The 18,750-nt window shown below is 36.5% G+C and overlaps 2 protein-coding genes across 3 annotated transcripts; both read right to left on the bottom strand.

Moving 5' to 3' along the window:
• Window positions 1-631: 631 nt before the first annotated feature.
• ctsl.1 (cathepsin L.1) lies at window positions 632-4,072 on the bottom strand. Of its 2 annotated transcripts, XM_084097503.1 has the most exons (9): window positions 3,911-4,072; window positions 3,635-3,735; window positions 2,801-2,943; window positions 2,503-2,700; window positions 1,656-1,847; window positions 1,391-1,556; window positions 1,171-1,276; window positions 961-1,063; window positions 632-815 (listed from the first exon to the last, which is right to left on the bottom strand). In XM_084097503.1, the coding sequence occupies exons 2-8, from the start codon at window positions 3,732-3,734 to the stop codon at window positions 964-966; spliced, it is 1,005 nt and encodes a 334-aa protein (XP_083953629.1). In that variant the 5' UTR covers window position 3,735; window positions 3,911-4,072; the 3' UTR covers window positions 632-815; window positions 961-963. The 2 variants fall into 2 exon arrangements, with proteins under 2 accessions (XP_083953629.1, XP_083953628.1); XM_084097502.1 differs by lacking the exon at window positions 3,911-4,072 and having other exon boundaries at window positions 3,635-3,827.
• Window positions 4,073-9,092: 5,020 nt separating this feature from the next.
• On the bottom strand, window positions 9,093-18,024 carry vgll2b (vestigial-like family member 2b). Its single transcript, XM_084096401.1, has 4 exons — window positions 17,704-18,024; window positions 16,744-17,050; window positions 11,513-11,932; window positions 9,093-9,923 (listed from the first exon to the last, which is right to left on the bottom strand). The coding sequence occupies exons 1-4, from the start codon at window positions 17,788-17,790 to the stop codon at window positions 9,880-9,882; spliced, it is 858 nt and encodes a 285-aa protein (XP_083952527.1). The 5' UTR covers window positions 17,791-18,024; the 3' UTR covers window positions 9,093-9,879.
• Window positions 18,025-18,750: the final 726 nt, after the last annotated feature.

The following is an 18,750-nucleotide window of genomic DNA, read 5'->3' as shown; positions in this document are numbered from 1 at the left end:
GGCAGTGTCCATGCCGGTGTCCGTGCCGGAGACGGTGGTGTCTGTGCCGGAGATGGCAGTGTCTGTGCACTTGTCCGTGTCGGAGACGGTGGTATCCGTGCCAGAGTCGTTGGTATCTGTAATTGTATTTTCACTTCACAGGGTCTATTTTAAAACTGTTAATTTCAATAAAAATAAAAAAACTGCATCTGTTCCCTCCAAACAAACCTTTACTGAAACACCCCCTCGGGACCTTAAGCTCTTCTAAACTGTAGTAATGTTTTATTTTCATGAATTCTTTCAGTCACTGACAGATGGGAAAGAACAGATGTGACATTATCACTCTTGAAAGTAAAAGTGTATATGTCCCAGTTATTTCAAGCTTTAAGCTTCCAGCAGGTTCAGAGGCATAACACAATGATTTCATGATTTTTATGGAGGAAAAAAAGGCTTATTCCTGACTGTTTTAAAGAACTGTTTAAATAAAAACAAGCCAAACACTTTGTTAACTCATTGGCACGTAGTGCTTTTTAAAAGATACTGTACTGAGTGTACATTGTGCTTGATTGTGAATTATGAAGAGGAAATAAAGGAAACTAAACCACAAGGATGAGAGTTTTTATGCTTGATAATAAAATATACCCCACACAGATGTGTTAATGTTTTTTTATTTCCTATTTTGTGTTAACATAGTGTTTCCCTATAGTCAGAGGGTTTGATAATAAAAACCATAGCTAAAATCTTTTTTTTTCATTCAAATAAAAGTACAATTATGAGGTATTATTGTAGAATCGGTTCACATTTCATTTTCTCCCATCTGCTCCAGGTCCCCTTTCCTGCAGAACATAAGAAAATTGTTTTATTCATGTAAACTATGGAATTTTTCTAAAAAAGTAAACCTATGTCTTAAATTTTATATAAAACTTGCCCCAGTTCTGTGAACTGACTAAAGCCATAAAAGCATATAACATAAAACCTCACCCATTAGACCAGAGGATAACTGGCTGCAGTAGCAATGCCGCATTGGTTGTTCTTGTTCCTGGTCATCATGATGTAGCCGTTGACACCCCATTCCAGCCCCCAGCTAAAATCACAGCAGTTTGAGTGTTTAGTAGTTATTTCTCTGTTCAGTCGCGCACTATAATTGTGTTAATTCATTCTTGTTTCATTGTCTTGTGCTTTTTTCTTAACCTGTTCTTAACAAGCCAATAGTCCGCTCCAGTCTCAGTTCCATAACCAACAGCCAGAACGCCATGATCTAAATCAGAGCTGCTGCAATCGGGCTCGTCGTAGACACCTAGAAACAATAATCAGTAAATTAGCTTGTCAATTAATTCGAAAAAAGATGAATAAATAGTGTCAAAAAAAAAAAGTAAAACCTAACACCTAAAAAATAGGTGATGACAGTTACCAGATTCATAGAGCTGAAAGCTGCTGTGTCCAGCATCGATGGCAACAGATACAGGGCCGATTGTAGCAACAGCCTCCTGTAGTGCACTTTCATCCCCACTGGCAACATCGACGTATCCTGTGCAACTGGCACCGACAGTGCTTGGCTTAAAGCGGCACTGACCATCCTGTGTGGAGAATATTGAAGAGCAAAAATGATTTTAAAAAAACCTTCAGCTGAAGCTTTACGGTTGAGATTTTTTCTCACTAACATTGTTAGGACTCACCTCAGCCTCATACGGGTAGGACTCCTCTGTATCCAGACCTTTATTGGCTTCGATGTACTGGAAGGCCTGGTCCATTAGTCCCCCATCACAGCCCATGTTCCCATAAGCACCAGAACAGTCCACCAGCTGCTGCTCACTCAAGGACACCAGTTTTCCTGTCTTCTTGAATGTCTGACCCTCCAGGGAACCAGTCTGAGAGACAAAAGAGGGATGAATAGCAGCAGAGGCAGAAAAATAAGAATGCTGAACTGGTATGGCAAGCCGTTTTAGCTTCAAATGTTCCCAGCATTACTTGTCGTAATTGAATTTTAAGAATTAAGTTTGAGAGCTCTACAGTTAAATTCTTACTAGTAACAATTCCAATATAGAGAGCTGTCTAATTTAATTTTTACTAGTAAGAATTCCAGTTAGAGAGCTCTCTAATTCATTTACAGAGCTCTGCAATTAAACATCTTTAATGTGTTTTTTTTAATAATAAAATTTTAATTCGATAGCTCTGTAATTGTAAGTATTGAATTAGAGAGCTCTGTAATTGAAATTCGTACTAGTAAAAATTTAATTAAGCTCTCTATCTGGAATTCGTACTAGTAAAAATTTGATTGTAGAGCCCTCTAATTTGAAATGTTACTAGTAAGAATTGAATTAGAGAGCTCTGTAATTGTAATTGTTAGTAATAATTGAATTAGAGAGCTCTCTAATCATAATTGTTACTAGTAAAAATGCAATTACGACGAGTAACGCTGAGAACATTTTAAGCTAAAACAGCTTGCCACTAAACTGGACTATGGACTATTTAAGCATTTGCCATTATAAGATCTGTTTGTAACGGCAAAAATGTGGGTCTTACTGCACTGAAGGCCCAGCATGATCCGCACTGCTTCTGGTCTTTAACGTCGGTGACATAGCCCTTTTCCCTCCAGTCAACGCTATCAGGCAGCACAGCGCCATCTCTCAGCCGGAAGAATGTAGAGCCACCACGGGCCTTAGTGTTATTCATGGAGCCCAGGCATCCATGGAACACCACCTGTCTGTATTCCTCATTGGTCTGAGAGAGGATAGATGGAAGAAATATGATGAATTCTGAACTTTTGAGTAAAACTTTTAAATATTGAATATATATATTTGAATATATTTGAATTTCTTACCATGTCAGCAAAGTATGTCATGCCAAGCCTGTAGGATTTGATGCCCTGATCTGCCATCATGTTGTGGACCAAAACCAGTTTGCGATTGGACAACCAGGTCATCCTACGGTGAGATTCTTCCTCAGTTGAACGGTAGCTCTTACCTGAGAAAAGTTGATGAGGCATTGTTTTAAACAGCGTTAACTTGTAGTTTCTGCAAAAGTTTTGCTAGTTTCAATGTTTAAATAGACATTTGTTAGTAAAAAGAAATTCACTTAGAAATAAATGTGTATAATGTATAAAGTAAGTCAAATTTAAATAATTTGTTAGTAAAAAAATAAAATAATTTAGAAATAAATTAAATGTGTATAAAGTAAATCAAACATTTCGCAAAAAGGCAAGTGATTTAATTTTGATTTAAATGAATTTAGTTTGATTGTAGTCATCTTTTATATTAAAAAATATAATTTATATAATATAGATATTTATTTTTATTTTTAATATACTTTTTATTATGAAATTTCATATGTGGAAAAAACATTTAACAAACCATTTTCTTTTATTTATTTTTTACATCAATGTTACATTTATAAGCATCTCCTGACTTTTGTCACCTTCACAGTGTCCCGTTTGACTACTGATATAACCATAATCCTGGAGTTACAAAAATTACTCTTAAAAATATACTTATTGATTTATTGTTGGCATTTTTGGCACTTCTATCTTTGCTCACTGTCTGAGTCTGAATGGCTTCAGTGTTTGTCTGTTTTGTCTAGTTTGTTCATTCAGTCAACGAGGAGAACCTTATGAAACTCTTTCCCAATTTAATTAAACTAAAGAAGGAGACTCTCTTACCAAATTTCAATTTCCAAGCGTAGAACTCCATGTCCTCCAGAGAAAGACTGGCAGCACTGGCAACAGCCAGAAAAGCAGCAGCAACGACCAAAAGCCTCATCCTGCACAAAGAAAGAGATGTGACAAGTGTGAGGTTGGATTGAGGTGCACAAGTTAAAACAGAACTGCGTGGCTCATGTCACTGTTTCCTTTCTTCTATAACACTCCCACACATATTTCTGTACAGTTTCAGTATAGTTCCATAGGACTGAAATGTGGTTAAACCTGAGTACTTACTTGTGATGGAATGTATAGGTTTCCTTGATGTCAGTCACCTTCGTGTCAGTGTTTGTGAGAATGAAGATCTGAGTTTTTATAGGAGTCTTTAGTGTCTTTGATCAGGTGCCTCTCATAAACCCATAAAAACAGTGATGCTGAGTGTAGAGAAAAATAGAGGGGAAATTACATAACAACAATTGGTGTAATGCTGGGGAAAATGCTGCGTAGAGGGAAGTTTCCTGTCATCGCCGATCGGTGAATCTTTTATTCTTTCCTTTATTTTTTACAGTTTGTTTTGTTTGTTTTTTGTTTGTATTGTTTTTTTACATTAGTTTTTTCTTTTTCAGTGCAGCGGTATAAGAGTTAAATTGTTTCCTGTATATAAAAAAAACTGTCAGCTTTCATGACAGTGACAACACCCTATAGATAAATCATAATTTTTTTTTGTTGAAGTTGCAAATTTTACTACACTTCCAGTAACAAACAGCATGTGACATTCTTTCTGTATAACGTGGTGCGGTTGAGGCAGAGATGAGGCAGAGATGAGGCAGGATCCAAATGCAGCACACACTTTAACAGACCACAAACTATACAAATTAGACTGGATACAGGACTCAGGACAGAATACAAAAACAGGAACAACCAACATCAACATTAATGTGCTACAGCAAACTGTAAGACATACAAGAACTCACAAAGACAAGGCTGAAACACAGGGTTTAAATAATCAGGGACAAACGAGCTAGACAAGATAACAAGGGGGTGTGGTAAATCAGAAACACCTGGGATAACTAATAGACAAGACAGGGAACCATAGAACCTGACATCGTGACACTTTCAGAGCCGGTATGCGTGCATGTATGTGTGTGTGTGTGTGTGTGTGAGAGTGTGTGTGCTACAGCTATAGTTCCTACAGAAAACATTCAGGCTTAATCTGAAAACATGAAACATCCTCATTTGTTAAAAACAACATATATATAAATAAAATAATAATTTTGTTTTAATCTAAAAATGTTAGGTTTTCTCCATAAAGTCACCATAAAATCAAAATTGATCATTCTTATTTTTTATGGAATATTGCAATATTTATGATCATTTATTTATCCATGCAAATAATGTGCCCTCCTAATCTTTAAAAAGGAAGTTGCAATAGTCTTTTCTTCCCTCACTATAAAAATGAAAAGATCCTGGAGGAACCTGGGAATCTATCTATCTATCTATCTATCTATCTATCTATCTATCTATCTATCTATCTATCTATCTATCTATCTATCTATCTATCTATCTATCTATCTATCTATCTATATATATATCTATCTATCTATCTATCTATCTATTTATTGTTGTTGTTGTTGGTACTTTCGTTACCATTAACTTATATTATAATTAACAAACTGAAAAACTGAACCAAATACAAAATGCATGAATAAAATTTAAAACCAATTTTGTTGCCGTTAACATCAGGACTAATTAAAAGTGCATCAAATATGTTTTGGATACTTCACTTTAAAACATTTATGTGTCTCAATCCACTTGCTGATGTCATTGTTTCCGGGTTCAAAAGCTCTCAGGTACCAAAAGTGAACAACAAATACATTTTATTTCCTGTTCAAACTTGTATTTCAGGACACCCACATGCAAGTACAAAATATTACTGTAAATTAATGTAAATAAAAATAATTTCCTCATACCATAGCTTTTTGTAATAAAAAAATACTTTAATTAATATTAAAGTAAAATAAATAAAATACTTAAAAAACATTAGTAATTTTACCCTCTGACAGAGATGGCTTTTATTCTAATACAAATTATTAAGGTATAAGAAAAAATGCTATTGAGCATCACGGCTTCTCGAACAAGAAAAACATGCAGGACTTGATTTTGTACATCAGGAATTGATTGGATCATTGGATGGTTGTGGCTTGCTGTTGCTGTGATCTGAGTGATAGGTTGTCCTATACCCTCGTTCCAGTAAATGTCATCAGAGAAGAGAAGAGAAGAGAAGAGAAGAGAAGAGAAGAGAAGAGAAGAGAAGAGAAGAGAAGAGAAGAGAAGAGAAGAGAAGAGAAGAGAAGAGAAGAGAAGAGAAGAGAAGAGAAGAGAAGAGAAGAGAAGAGAAGAGAAGAGAAGCACAATGATCCAATCAATTCCCAATGAACAAAATCTTTAATTTTTTTCGAGAGCTGTTTCACTCTGATATACGTCACAATGGGGAAGAAAACTATCACATCTTCCGTTTCATGCTGACTTTAAGGTTAGGGTATGGATTTTGGTTAATCTGTAATTATAATAATTATTACACAGATCCCTAAACAACCATGTTATAAACAGGATAATGTCATGAAGAGATTTTGAATCACCCTATGAAGGTTGTTTTGTGATATTGATGGGCTCACTGTAGTCTGGCTATATGGCTTCATTTAGAAAATGTGAGCGTGTGAATCTGAGTGGGTTGGAACTGGGTTTGTGTGGCTCATTTAGCATTTTTTGTTGCTTGATAAAAGTGTATACGTTATGAAAAAAGCATCGTGGATTATCACTTACATATTCGAGTCAGGAAGGGCATGAGCTGATCAAACAAAAACATATAGGAAATGTTGAATAGTTGTCAATACTGTAAGAGTCAATGAGAATTTGAATGTATAAAGTACATACATACAATAATTATGTTTATTCAAGAACACAAAGCGAAAGTAAAATAATTTTAAGAAGCTCCAGACCAAGATCACCAGCTTCCCTGTCAACACATTCACATGTGCATTTTTTTTCACAATGATTTTACTACACGTACTGTTATGATTTCAGGGTTTTTTTAAACTCATTCTCTCTTCTCTGCCTGTAAATATTATGATTAATGTAGCATTTGATTTCTTGTTAATGTGAAATGTCATTTGAGTGGGAAGATGCAAACTATTTTGAAACACATAGCTTGTCTCCATTTCTTTGAAAGGTTTTACCGCACATCAGACATCCTGTTTACCTCAGTCAAGGTTTTGCCCCATTAACATATCCTCCCTGCTTCTCTATCACCTTTTCTCTCTTTCACATAGTGCCATTATATTTTTTGGCACCCTCTCAGATGATCATGAGTCCTGTGGAGTCAAGGCCTTGCCAACGATTATTCACCTTCATTCATCAGTCTCTCTCAGCTGTTTTTTTGCATTGTCATGACAGAGGTTAAAGATCAAGTGACATGACAGCAGAGTTCTGTGCATTTGAAAAACATGGCAGATGTGGTTTAGGGTAACGTGTTGCAGTTCCCATTAAATGGACAATGAGCTGTTTTGAACGGAATGGACAAAAGTACAGTCATCATCTTGTTCTGTGCGTGTGATTTGTGTGTGTGGTTTGAAATGTAGGCTATATAGGTATTTGTGTGTGCTCATGTGTTAGTGCTTAGTATACATTGTATGTATAAGTATCTGTGTGTTCTTCACTGTAAAAAAAATTACATCCCCAAGTCAAAAATTTCAAGTGACCGATAACATCTAAATTTTTCAATTAGTCTGACGTATTATTTCTCATTGAGCCAATGTTAACAGACTATTGCAACAAGAATTTCACTTGGGCCAATTGAAAAATTTAGATGTTATCGGTCACTTGAAATTTTTGATTTGGGAGGGTTAGAAATTTTTTACAGTGTTGTTTGTGCATACACACGTCTTATTTCTCATTATTGTCTATTATAAATTCATATGCTTCATCATATTGTTGTAGTGTACATAGGTCTGGTGGGTCACAAAGGTCATCACAGGAATGAATTACATCTTTATATATATATATATTTAAATAGAAGACAGTTAAATTAAATTAATAATATTTTACAATATTACTGGTTTTACTGTATTTTATAAATAAATGCAGCCTTGGTGAGCATAAGAGACTTTCAAAAACATTAAAAATCGAAATTATTGACGGGTAGTGTAATAAAATTCTACTGACCATATAGTTGCACATAGTTTGTATAATCATTTTGCATATTGTTGAGTCTATGCAGTTAATATATATCTTGGAATATTGTTTTTTTAATTTACTTTTGTACAATTTCGGTACTGTATGGGAGCGCCACTTGATCTTCAACATAAAATCTGGGTTCTGAAGCAAAGCAAAATGCAAATGACTGCAAACCAGGTACATTAGAAGTCATGAGAGAAGCCAACATGACACAAAATCACTTGCTTGCATTATTTGAAGTGCACATGTTTGAAGTATACAATCTTTACGACTTCTGTCAAGTGACTGACTGTATCTGTGTCCTAAAAACCCAGACAGACAGATGACCATCTAACACATGATTGTCATTTAACAATCATATAACTTCCATTTAACAACAATATAACTTCTGTCTCAGCCAATACTTTGCAGCTGGCCTGCAAATCAAGAAATGTGGTTGTTAACTCGACCCTTGACGCTATTATAACTTTGTTATTAGTTTCAGAATTTTTTCTATTCACACCATTTTTAAGAAACAACTGCAATACATGACCAGCAGAGGTCGTTGTTATCTCTTTATTAGTGTGTGGGGGGGGGGGTTCAGGTGGGTTTTTCCTACCTTATGGGGACCTAATGTGTTGGTTATAAATCATACCAAATTATGTTTTCCCAAAATGTAAAAATGCAGAAAGTTTTCTGTGATGGGTAGGTTTAGGGGTAGGGATTATGGGATAGAATATACCGTTTGTACAGTATAAAAATCATAATGTCTATGGAAAGTCCCCATAACACATGGAAACATGTTTTAGCTTCTGTTTTAGCTTAAAACATGAATATAAATAGTCCCTGACAGACAGAGATTTTGTACCAGCTGGCTGTCATGTTTTATAGTTTTGGCAGGGGAGTCTTAGAGGAACCATCTATTCATGCACCCGTTTATAATTTCATCATCGGACAAGAGTGAGTTTGTGCCCTACAACATCAGTGATAAGCCTGGAACATCTTTCCTTCCAGAGGAACATAAACACAGTATTAAATCTAGGCTTCAGGAGATCATCGTTACCCAACATACAAAAAATGAATAATGGCTTTCCGTTCCTATGACTTATATGTTAGCTGGAACGGTTTCTTTGGTTCACAATTTGGATACCATGAAGACAAACAGCTTTTTAATGTTCAACTCAAATCTGACATATAGCCTATAACATATAACCATAGAAGTCTTTTTGAAATTAGTAATAGGCCATGACAAGATCAAGGCAACATGTTTAAATGCATGTTTAATAAGGAAATACAAACACCTTCTTGCATTTTTAGTCTTTTCATTTTGAATTCAATAAACATACAAAATACACCACAAATGACTTTCCCCTTTTAACAACATCAATGTAACCTTTTCAGTTCTATACAGTGGTTGTTGGGAAATAATTTTATTTCACTCTTTTGGCGGTTTATTCATTCTTTGAGATCTCTCAAAAAGATTTTTTTATTTTAACTGTTTCACACCATGTTAAGAAAAAAAGAAAAGAAAAAAACAGCACTGGCCGTGAGTGTATTTTAATTGAAACACATAAATACTATTGTATATATAAATAATACTGTACATGAGAAGAAACAAATAATGCAAAGATACAATACAAACATATTGCTGCCATCCTTATTCAATCAATATAAACAGCCAGATTTTTAGGAAATGTATCATTCCATATACACTGCACCATGCGATGTTTCTTACGTCTCAACGTCCAAACAGAGAACCGAAGAGGGCAAGCTGGATTTTTTCACGACAATAAATTAATTAAAAAAAGATCAAAAAGAGGAAAACGGATCAAAAACAGAAAGACCATGACGTCTAGTGCCCCTGCCTCCCCCAGGCGTTCTCTCATCACCCTGTGTTCATATCTCCATGGTGCACACAAATAGTCCTGGAGCGTGTTCAGAGCGTGTGCAGAGCTGGTGGAGAGCCGGTGTGTGTGGGGGCTAAAGAAACAACAGTTCGGCTACAATGGGCCAAACTGCAGGCTTTAATTGGATGGTCGATGAAGGGCTTCTCATTAAAACCAGTAGAGCTCCTTCCCTTTCTTGTGGTGCTGGAGACCTGCGGTGCAAAGCAGACATGAACACAAAGGCTGAAAACAAGGAGGACCCATACACACACACAATCTCAATGGTGGCTGCAAACTCTCTATATAATAAGCACCAACCACTGAGGCCAAACAATCCATTTCCTGCCATTAACCTGTAGGGCATGTGGCTTGTTTGCTTTTAACATAATTCATGCACCTTTCTAAACGGAACATTCTGGAAACTTGATGGGTAATTGCTGGTAAACTCTCAGTTAGTTTGGAAAATAAAGCTCTGTGAAATGAAATGAAATGAAATGAAATGAAATGAAAACTTAATTTTACAAACTGTAAGTTTACCTGCAAATTATTGAGCAAGTTTTCACAATGTTCAGTTTAAAAAAAAGTGTATGAAAAATAGTTAAAATGCTAAAGCTACAAAGGTAGTTGTATGTATTAGGCTATATTTATGTGTTAAATTAGGCACGTCTTTGGCATTTTAGGTACAGATCATTCTACAAAACAGATGTGTCCCTTTTTACACATGTGTAAGAAATAAATTTGATAATGAATAGCTGATGCTGAAATATATATAGCCTATATATATATATATATATATATATATATATATATATATATATATATATATATATATATACACACATTCACGGAATGAGTTACAACAGATTTCTAGTTCCCAGCATGCTTTGCTTCTGACTGTTAAAGGAGAGTATTATTTAATGTTTTACTCAATATTAATATAGGGGGAGATCTGTTGGTGTTTAATGTTCTATTATTTTGGAATTTAAGAGGTTTTCTGGTATGTCTGAGTTTTTGGGGTTACCATTGTGCTGAAGAGTAGAGCCTGTGGTCCGGTTGAGGATTGGCCGAAAACTCTTAAAACTATAATTACTAAATTTTTTAAGTAATGGCTGTGCACTCTTCAGCACAGTGATAGTCTCTTGGAGAAATGCTTTAGTACATGCAGGTGTGCTTGTGCTTTAGTATAAGCTTGAAAATATGAAACATTTATAAACATTTAGATTATTATTATAAACATAAATATTTATATATAAAAATATATAAATATATATATATTCTCTATATATGTGTGTTTATGCTGCATGAGTAAATATATCTGCAATATATTACACATGCAGTACCATATCTGATCACATATACATCGATATATTATGAAGTGTATTACTGAATATAAAATTACATACATTATGATATATTAGTAAATATATTGTCACATATTTTTCCATATATGAAAAGTGGCAATTCCTTATGTATTATTCAATATATTCTGTATATTTTCAAATATACAGTTAAACCATTTAATATATTGATCATTCATATATAGGGAAATATATTTTCTTTTCATAAGGGTATACTATTTGTTAATATTGACATTTCTGATGTTGTGTCCCCAGGATTGGCATCAACCTTGTTCCCATATTTTTCCCTTTTTAAAGTGATGAACTATTTTATAAATCAACATAAATCACAAACATAATCATAATTTCAAGAAGTACACTCTTCAGGGACACATTCAATTCTTCTCTTTTTATCACATTATCTTTTATTTTGTTGCTGTTTTGCCTACATTGGAACACCTTACCTGATTCCATGTTGAGAGCCAGACTCTGTGCCACTTCCCCAGGCGGAAGCAGCCCTGGCCATGTTGCAGTGGGTTCCAGCTTTCCCACTTCATAATGCCCAGGCAGCGTCGAGAGATGAGGCGGCCGGACGGCAGGCATCAGCAGAGGTCCATAGTGGGCATCCAGCCCGGGATTGGAGTACAGTTCGTGAAGGGGCCGTGGGGGGGGATAGGGCTGGCTTTGAGAGTAGCTCCAGGACTCTGATGGGTGTGGGTGAGCGTGTGAGTGAGGCAGACCTGGGTGCAAGGCCTGTGCGTACGGGTCCATAGCGTAGGTGGGAGCACCTATGGGATCACAATGGGGCCGGCTAGGCGGAGGGGGGTAGTTACTGTCCCAGAAAGATGGAGGGAAACTGCGCCGACTGCTTGAGGATGAAGCTTCTGATGGGGAGAGAAAAGAAAGAATGACAAAGAGAAACAGAGACCAAAGAGAATAATGTTATGTTTGCATGGACAGAAATTACATTTTTAATATGCATTTTTAGGATCAACTTCTTAAGGATGTCCTGTCCATAAAATTTGGGGAGCTGTTGAGGTATGTCCCACACAACAAAATGTGTCTGGCGCCCCTTGCTCAGTTAGCTAACAGTCAACTAATAAACAAAACATTTTTGTGGTATGTAAATGTAAAAAATTATGATTAAAAATGACAGTACAGTACTACTGTTCAGGGTCAGACACTAATGGGGGCTTGGGGCAAAAATGCTACCAAAATTAATAAAAAATGCCTCTAAAATTCAAATTGGTGCACAAAATGAACCTTATGAGCCTTATTTTGTTTATTTAGATTTATAACACAATATAGCTAAGCAAATCATATGAGCAAGAGTGCTATTTTTTTTTTTTCAGATATCAGTACAATTGCAAATCTTTTTTATACAATTGTATATATTTTCCTATATAGATTTAATACAATAAACAGTTCAATGAACAAAAAGTTAGCATTAAGTGACTTACATTTAAGGCACAAAAATGTCTGTTTTTGATGTATTTTGTCAATGGAAATCGTTCCAAAAAAAAGCCCAAAACAGAACAGTTGTGCTTCTCTGAGCATTTTGTTCCTGAATTCAATGACACATTAATTGAATGTGCTTACCGCAGCTTACTGGCGATTTTAGTTTGATAAAAGTCTTTTTTTCATATTTCTATATTCAAAATTTAAAACGTTAATCTCACAACATTATTTATGCAATTGTCACAGCTTTATGGTGTGTCTTATTATTCTAATTGAAGTTACTCGTTACATTTAAAGGTAGGGTAGGCAATTTCCTAGAGGCTAGCAATAGCAAGCTAGATTTGAAAGCATGAGATCCCACCCTCCCTTCTCCAAAGCCACTCCTCCTTCAAAACACGTGAAAGCAGACAGCAGAGTCTGCAAAGCATCACGAGATGAGAGACGGCGTTAAATTACCTCATGTCTCAAAGCACATAACATTACAATAAAAATTAACATAAACACCTTACAGAGCTCTTACTTGTACCACCTGACTGCTGCAGATTCATTTTGCCATTGATAGTGTTAACATAGAAACGCATAAATCTGAGTCTGACGACGTGAACAGCTCCGGGTAGTACATCACGTGTTGCCGTCTCTAACTACGTATATGAAATGGCATGTTGTTTTAATTCAGGAGGAACTGTAAAAGGCAGCTGTTATTTTTTTTTGTGGCACTCTGTGACTGATGTCTGTCTACAACTCTGCAAAGCCTTACTGAACGCACTGATGACGTGTTATGTCTGCACAAGCAGGGTGCGCGGAGGTATGGAAATACATGTTGGCAGGTAGGTAGGACATCGTATCATTACATTCGGACCGAATGCAATTATTGGACGAAATTTTTTTGGTCCTGAGACATTCACAGAAGATATGTACATGTTTTAACAAACTTCTATTATTGATTGCTATTAGGATGTGAAGAGAGTTTCAACCATTATAACAAAAAAGTGTGATATGACATTCAATAAGGTTAGAGAAAATATTGTTCTTATAAATGTGCAATGATGCCCTTGGGAATCTGTTTAAGAAAGTTTAATGAAGTTCAATGGAAAGTTCATTTTCTATCATTGCTACTGTTGTTATGGTGACCTCCTCAGGCAAATATGCCCTCTGTTCACTAGCATCTCTTCAGGGGGCTCTGACTAACTTGTAATTTCACGTTGGTGATTACTGAAATGTTGTGTGAACACCATTGACACTTCCTTTGGAGTGTTCAAGCTTTAATAAGAGGGGTCAGACACCCCATAATTTGCACGCTGATGTCAGTTAGTTATCATATTATTATAGGTTAAGCTGAGATGACATTTCTCTGAGTCTCATTTGTCCACATATAAGGCCGTTGCACCTTAGACTCTCAGGTCAGGCTTGTCACATGATTTCACATGATTTCCAGCCCCACGCCCTCAGATGTCTTTCTGATTGAATCATATGGTGTTCCATTTGCTTCTAAAGAGCTTAGCACACATCACAGAAATACACACAGCCACATGAGAGAGATGAGAGACGGAAAGAGAGAGAGAGGGAGAGAGAGAGCTAGAAAGGACTAAGAAAACCCACTAAAGATATACAAAAGAAGAGGTCAAGACAAGAAAATTTGTTTGACTGAAGAAAAACAGACATGTTTGACTCACATCTTTTGCAGTGTTTCGCACATGACATGTTAAAAGTTAAAAGAAGTTCTCTGAAACAGAAAACCAACAGTTGTTATCCCTAACCGTGCCAAACAAATTATTTTTTGCGCCCATTGCTGTCACTTGTGAACTCAAAAACACAGCTCAAGAGCTTGCTTTTTTTTTTCGTTCCACTGACCTGCATTCTGTGTGAATGGCCCCTAGGACAGTCTCTGTCTGTCCTAAAGGTCTATATAAGGCAGAAGTTTAAACCTAGAGAACCGCATGTGGTTTTCTTCTACTGTCATGCCAGTTCCACAACACCTCCACAGACCTGCAGAACCCTGTCTCTGCTCGTGCCCTCACCTGTTGTTTTTACTAACCCTCTCACCCCTGTAACCTCTCGTAGAATGTGGAGGGAGGGGTGAAGTATGTTTTTAGCCGTTACTTTTATATTTAGAATTCTTCTGAAAAAAGACACCGGTGATGTAGTCGTGATCAGAGGAGGGGTGGACGAGCTCCTCATAAATCTGACACTTGGTATTGTGAGCTGTTTGAACGCGATACGAGCTCGAGCCACTGCGCTTACCGCCACGTATAAACATAGTATCTGTTGGGAGGCAGGCAGTGTCTGAGAGGCTAGATGAAGATGTCACAGGGAGGGAGGGAGGGAATATACCAAAGGTTCATTAAGGTAAACACACACATTAAGCACCACCTTGCACTGCAGACACTTGTGTGATCTGGTATTCCACAGGCTCTGCACGCTATCTCACTTGGCGGCACAAAAGGGGCAGAAAGTAAAAGACATTTGTGACTAATTGTGACTATACGACATTGTCATTGCTCCTGTTTCTGTCAATTCTGTCATTTATTCACCCTTATGGCATTGTGAGCTCATATGATTTTCTATCTTCTGCAGAACACAGCTGTTTCAGCTGTTATTGTCTTTCATGCTGCCCTTTTAGTAGTTTGAAACTTAGTGACTTTAAAAAGTACATGAATTGAGAAATTAAATTTGATATTTTGACATGTAAGAGGTAGGGGTGTAACGATAGCCTCATGTCACGATTCAACACATATCACGATACTGAACTCACAATACGATTTTATTGCGATACTACAAGACATTATGATAAAAGTTTAACAAAAAATGTACTGTTGATTAAAATGCTAGATTTGGTATTACATTGTGGGTGTAAATGAATAGGCTTGGTGCTGATAACCCAATGCACAGGACAATGGTGACACCAGAATACAAATACAGAATTATTTTAGACGAATATGCTTGCACTCTGTCACTGGCTAGATATATTTAAAATAATGTAGGTCACTTTTTACTGGTAACATAAGATATTTGGCATTATCAGGACCCACAAATATTCCCCCATTGCATAATTATACATTATATTCAACATTATACTATATAGTAGTTTAATTTAGTACTGACACTAAAACTCTGAAAACGTGAATTTTTTTATTTCTATTTTGGGTGAACTACACACAATAAATATTCTCACTATCCACGATACATATTGTTGCATTTTTGTATTGCGATATATTGTGACACGATATATTGTTACTCCCCTAGTAAGAGGTCATTGTACTATTAAAGGGTTAGTTCACCCAGAAATTTAAATTCGGTCAGTAATTACTCACCCTCATGTTGTTCCAACCCTGTAAGACTTTTGTTCATCTTCGGAACACAAATTAAGATATTTTTGATTAAATCTGAGAGCTGACTCACTGCTCCATAGGCTTCTCTGTAATTGAAACTTGCCAGCCCAGAAAGTTAGTAAAGACAATGTTCAAAATAGTCCAAGTGACTAAACCATAAGTTTATCAAGTGACGAGAATACTGTTTGTGCGCAAAACAATAAATAAATAAATAACGACTTTCTTCAACTATTAATTTTCTTCTGTGTGGGCCTCTGAGTGAGTTCATGTAGTGTAACAGCGCAGCGCTTCTGGGTTGTACGTCAGAACGTAGGCTCACTATTGGCCAGCATCACACGCATCACACGCATGACCAGCGTTGGTCATGTGTGTGACCGACTCAAAACTTCCTCTTTAATCCAAAAACAACTTAAAACCAAGCTCTGAAAACAACTCGTTTTTGGATTTTGTCACATTATGACATAGTGCGAGGAAAGACCACCTTTGCAGAATCAGATCAACACCTACTTCTACATCATCGCATCTTTGGCCCAATCCATTGGTGCATTATTAAGATGTGAATGATAGAAGAGAGGTATACAGGACCACTGGACTAAAAGTAACATTACCTTGATCCTAATGCTAGGAAAGTGGTTACTTATTTTCAACTATGTGAATGTCTCAGTAGAGCATTATTTGTTTGTTTGGTACATTTCACAGTGGATTCTTTGGTAAATTATGGTACGTTAACATGACAACAATGTACTAAAAACTAAAACGTTTTTTCCTTTGCAGTTTGAGCTGAGATTGCTTAGCTGAGATAATTTGTGCACGCAAATTATATGCAGTGATTTTAAATTCCTTTTCTTGTGCCTATTTCTTGCATCTGTCTCAGATCAAGCCGATGGACACTTTTGCCACACTCTCACCTGTGCTGGGATCGCTGTGCCTCTTTTTGCCCTCGGCCTCCATGTAGGTGCTGAGAGCTCTGGAGAAGTGTTCATCCACCACGCTGCTAATGTCCCCTTGGTAGTAGGTGAAGAGAATGCATCGTGAGCTCAGATATTCTGCCTCCCCGACCTCCTTGTCCTTCGTAGCCTCCTCTACCTGTCCGGACAAAGGGTATGGTGATGGGGACGGACCCCCCGAGCTGGAACTTCCAGCAGAAACCGGGACCCCAACACTGTCCATCAGATCCCTGCAGCGAGACGAGGGGCTTCTCAGACCAAGGGGTGCCTAAGAAAATGAAGTAGTTGTGAACCATTGTGACACATTTTGTTGTGTGTCTGACTGTGTCAATGTTTATGTTTGTGTGCCTGAACTGTGTGATTATCAATCTATATGTAAGAGTGAATGCAATTGCAATCATATATAAAAGATATAGGCAAGACCAGGGCTTGTCACACAGTGAACTTACATTTTGAATAACTATACAGATATGTATCAAAAATCCAGTTAGGCCAATGCTTGTTTTCTCTGCAGTCTCTATTACATTAGAATTAAACTCTCTTAAATTAGGATTATTTTAATGAATTATATCCTCAAAATTAAAATTAATATAGGCTATATACTCAGACAACATGCCCAGAGCAAAAGGTCAATGTGTTCAGTGAGCTGAATCTTTTTGAGCTGTATTTCTGTGCATTAACGAAAATGTTCAACTGCTTTTAATAGCCAAGACTTGAAGGTTTGCGCCTATACTGAGAAATGGTCACTGGAGTGTGACAACATGCCCTGGTCTAGTCGACCTCACACACACACACAGCAAACACATTCGTCATATATACAAAAATTAAAAGTGAGGATAAAATACGCAAAAACTTGCATGTTTAATTTAATAGTAATTTAGCAATGCATTTCACATATGCATTGCTGGGAAACGTGCTTACCGGTAAAGTGCTGATGAATGCTGAAGCTTTGTGCGCGTACGGTGCGTAATGACCATAAGCCGGGTACATAACATCCAGACAACTCATGATAACCCGCTCGCTCCTCTTGGCTCGCAGGCAACGGAACAGTCGCGCTCTGTTTCACGTGCTGAAGCAGAGAAACGGGTAAGGAAAGTCAGGTAGGACAGTGCAACATCTCGGTGTCGGTAAGCAGAGCGCGCGGAGACTGATCAGTGGTCCAAGGTGACGCACACCTGACAGCTGCGCTCGCGGGACTGTGGTTTGGTTTATACCACAGAATGTGCCCAAGACAGAGCTTCACATGACGACCCCTCCCACCCCACCCCAAGACCCCCTAAAATCTAACTGCGTGGTCCACACAATGCAGAGCACGTCCGTGAGTTTGGGCTACTGCACAGGCAACATTCATGCCATGATTGATGGTCAAAGCAATTACGCGATGGATTTTGAATATGTTCAAATTAAATACAAAGCATTTTTCTATACACACAAATTTAACATGCAGGTCTACAGGTTTAAAATGATAGCAGAGACATAAGTGTTAAAAAATATTTTGTTAGTTTGTCTCAAACCTTGATATAGGCTATTGTATTCCCATATGTTTCTCCTAAAAGTTAAAGTTATTTAGAAATTAATATGTATGTGTGTGTTAATTAGGGGTGTTACAAAGTACCCCATAGTTGTAACTCTGAGAAAACATAGACATTTTTTAAATCTATTTTACTTGTATTATTATTTTACATTGTGTAATCATATTTTTTTTAAATAATACTTGTAATTAATACAATAAAAATGATGATTAAAAACATAAAATATATTAATACATGTAAATATAAAATAAATGCATATTAATAATAAACTTAAAAAAATAGAAATATTTTTATGCTCTTAGGGCAGTGCTAAGCAAAATGCTACAAGAAGAACAAAAGAAAAAGAAAAGTTTTCAAATCACTTTTTAAAATTTCATTTGATACCATCTGCTTAACTATAAAACATCATGTAGTAAACTTAACTTGCTGCGCTGAA

Source organism: Abramis brama (genome assembly GCF_963993115.1).
Source record: "Abramis brama genome assembly, chromosome: 21".
Taxonomy (NCBI): domain Eukaryota; kingdom Metazoa; phylum Chordata; class Actinopteri; order Cypriniformes; family Leuciscidae; genus Abramis; species Abramis brama.
Note: the sequence above shows the minus strand (reverse complement) of the source record. Positions and strands in the feature narration are given on the sequence as shown.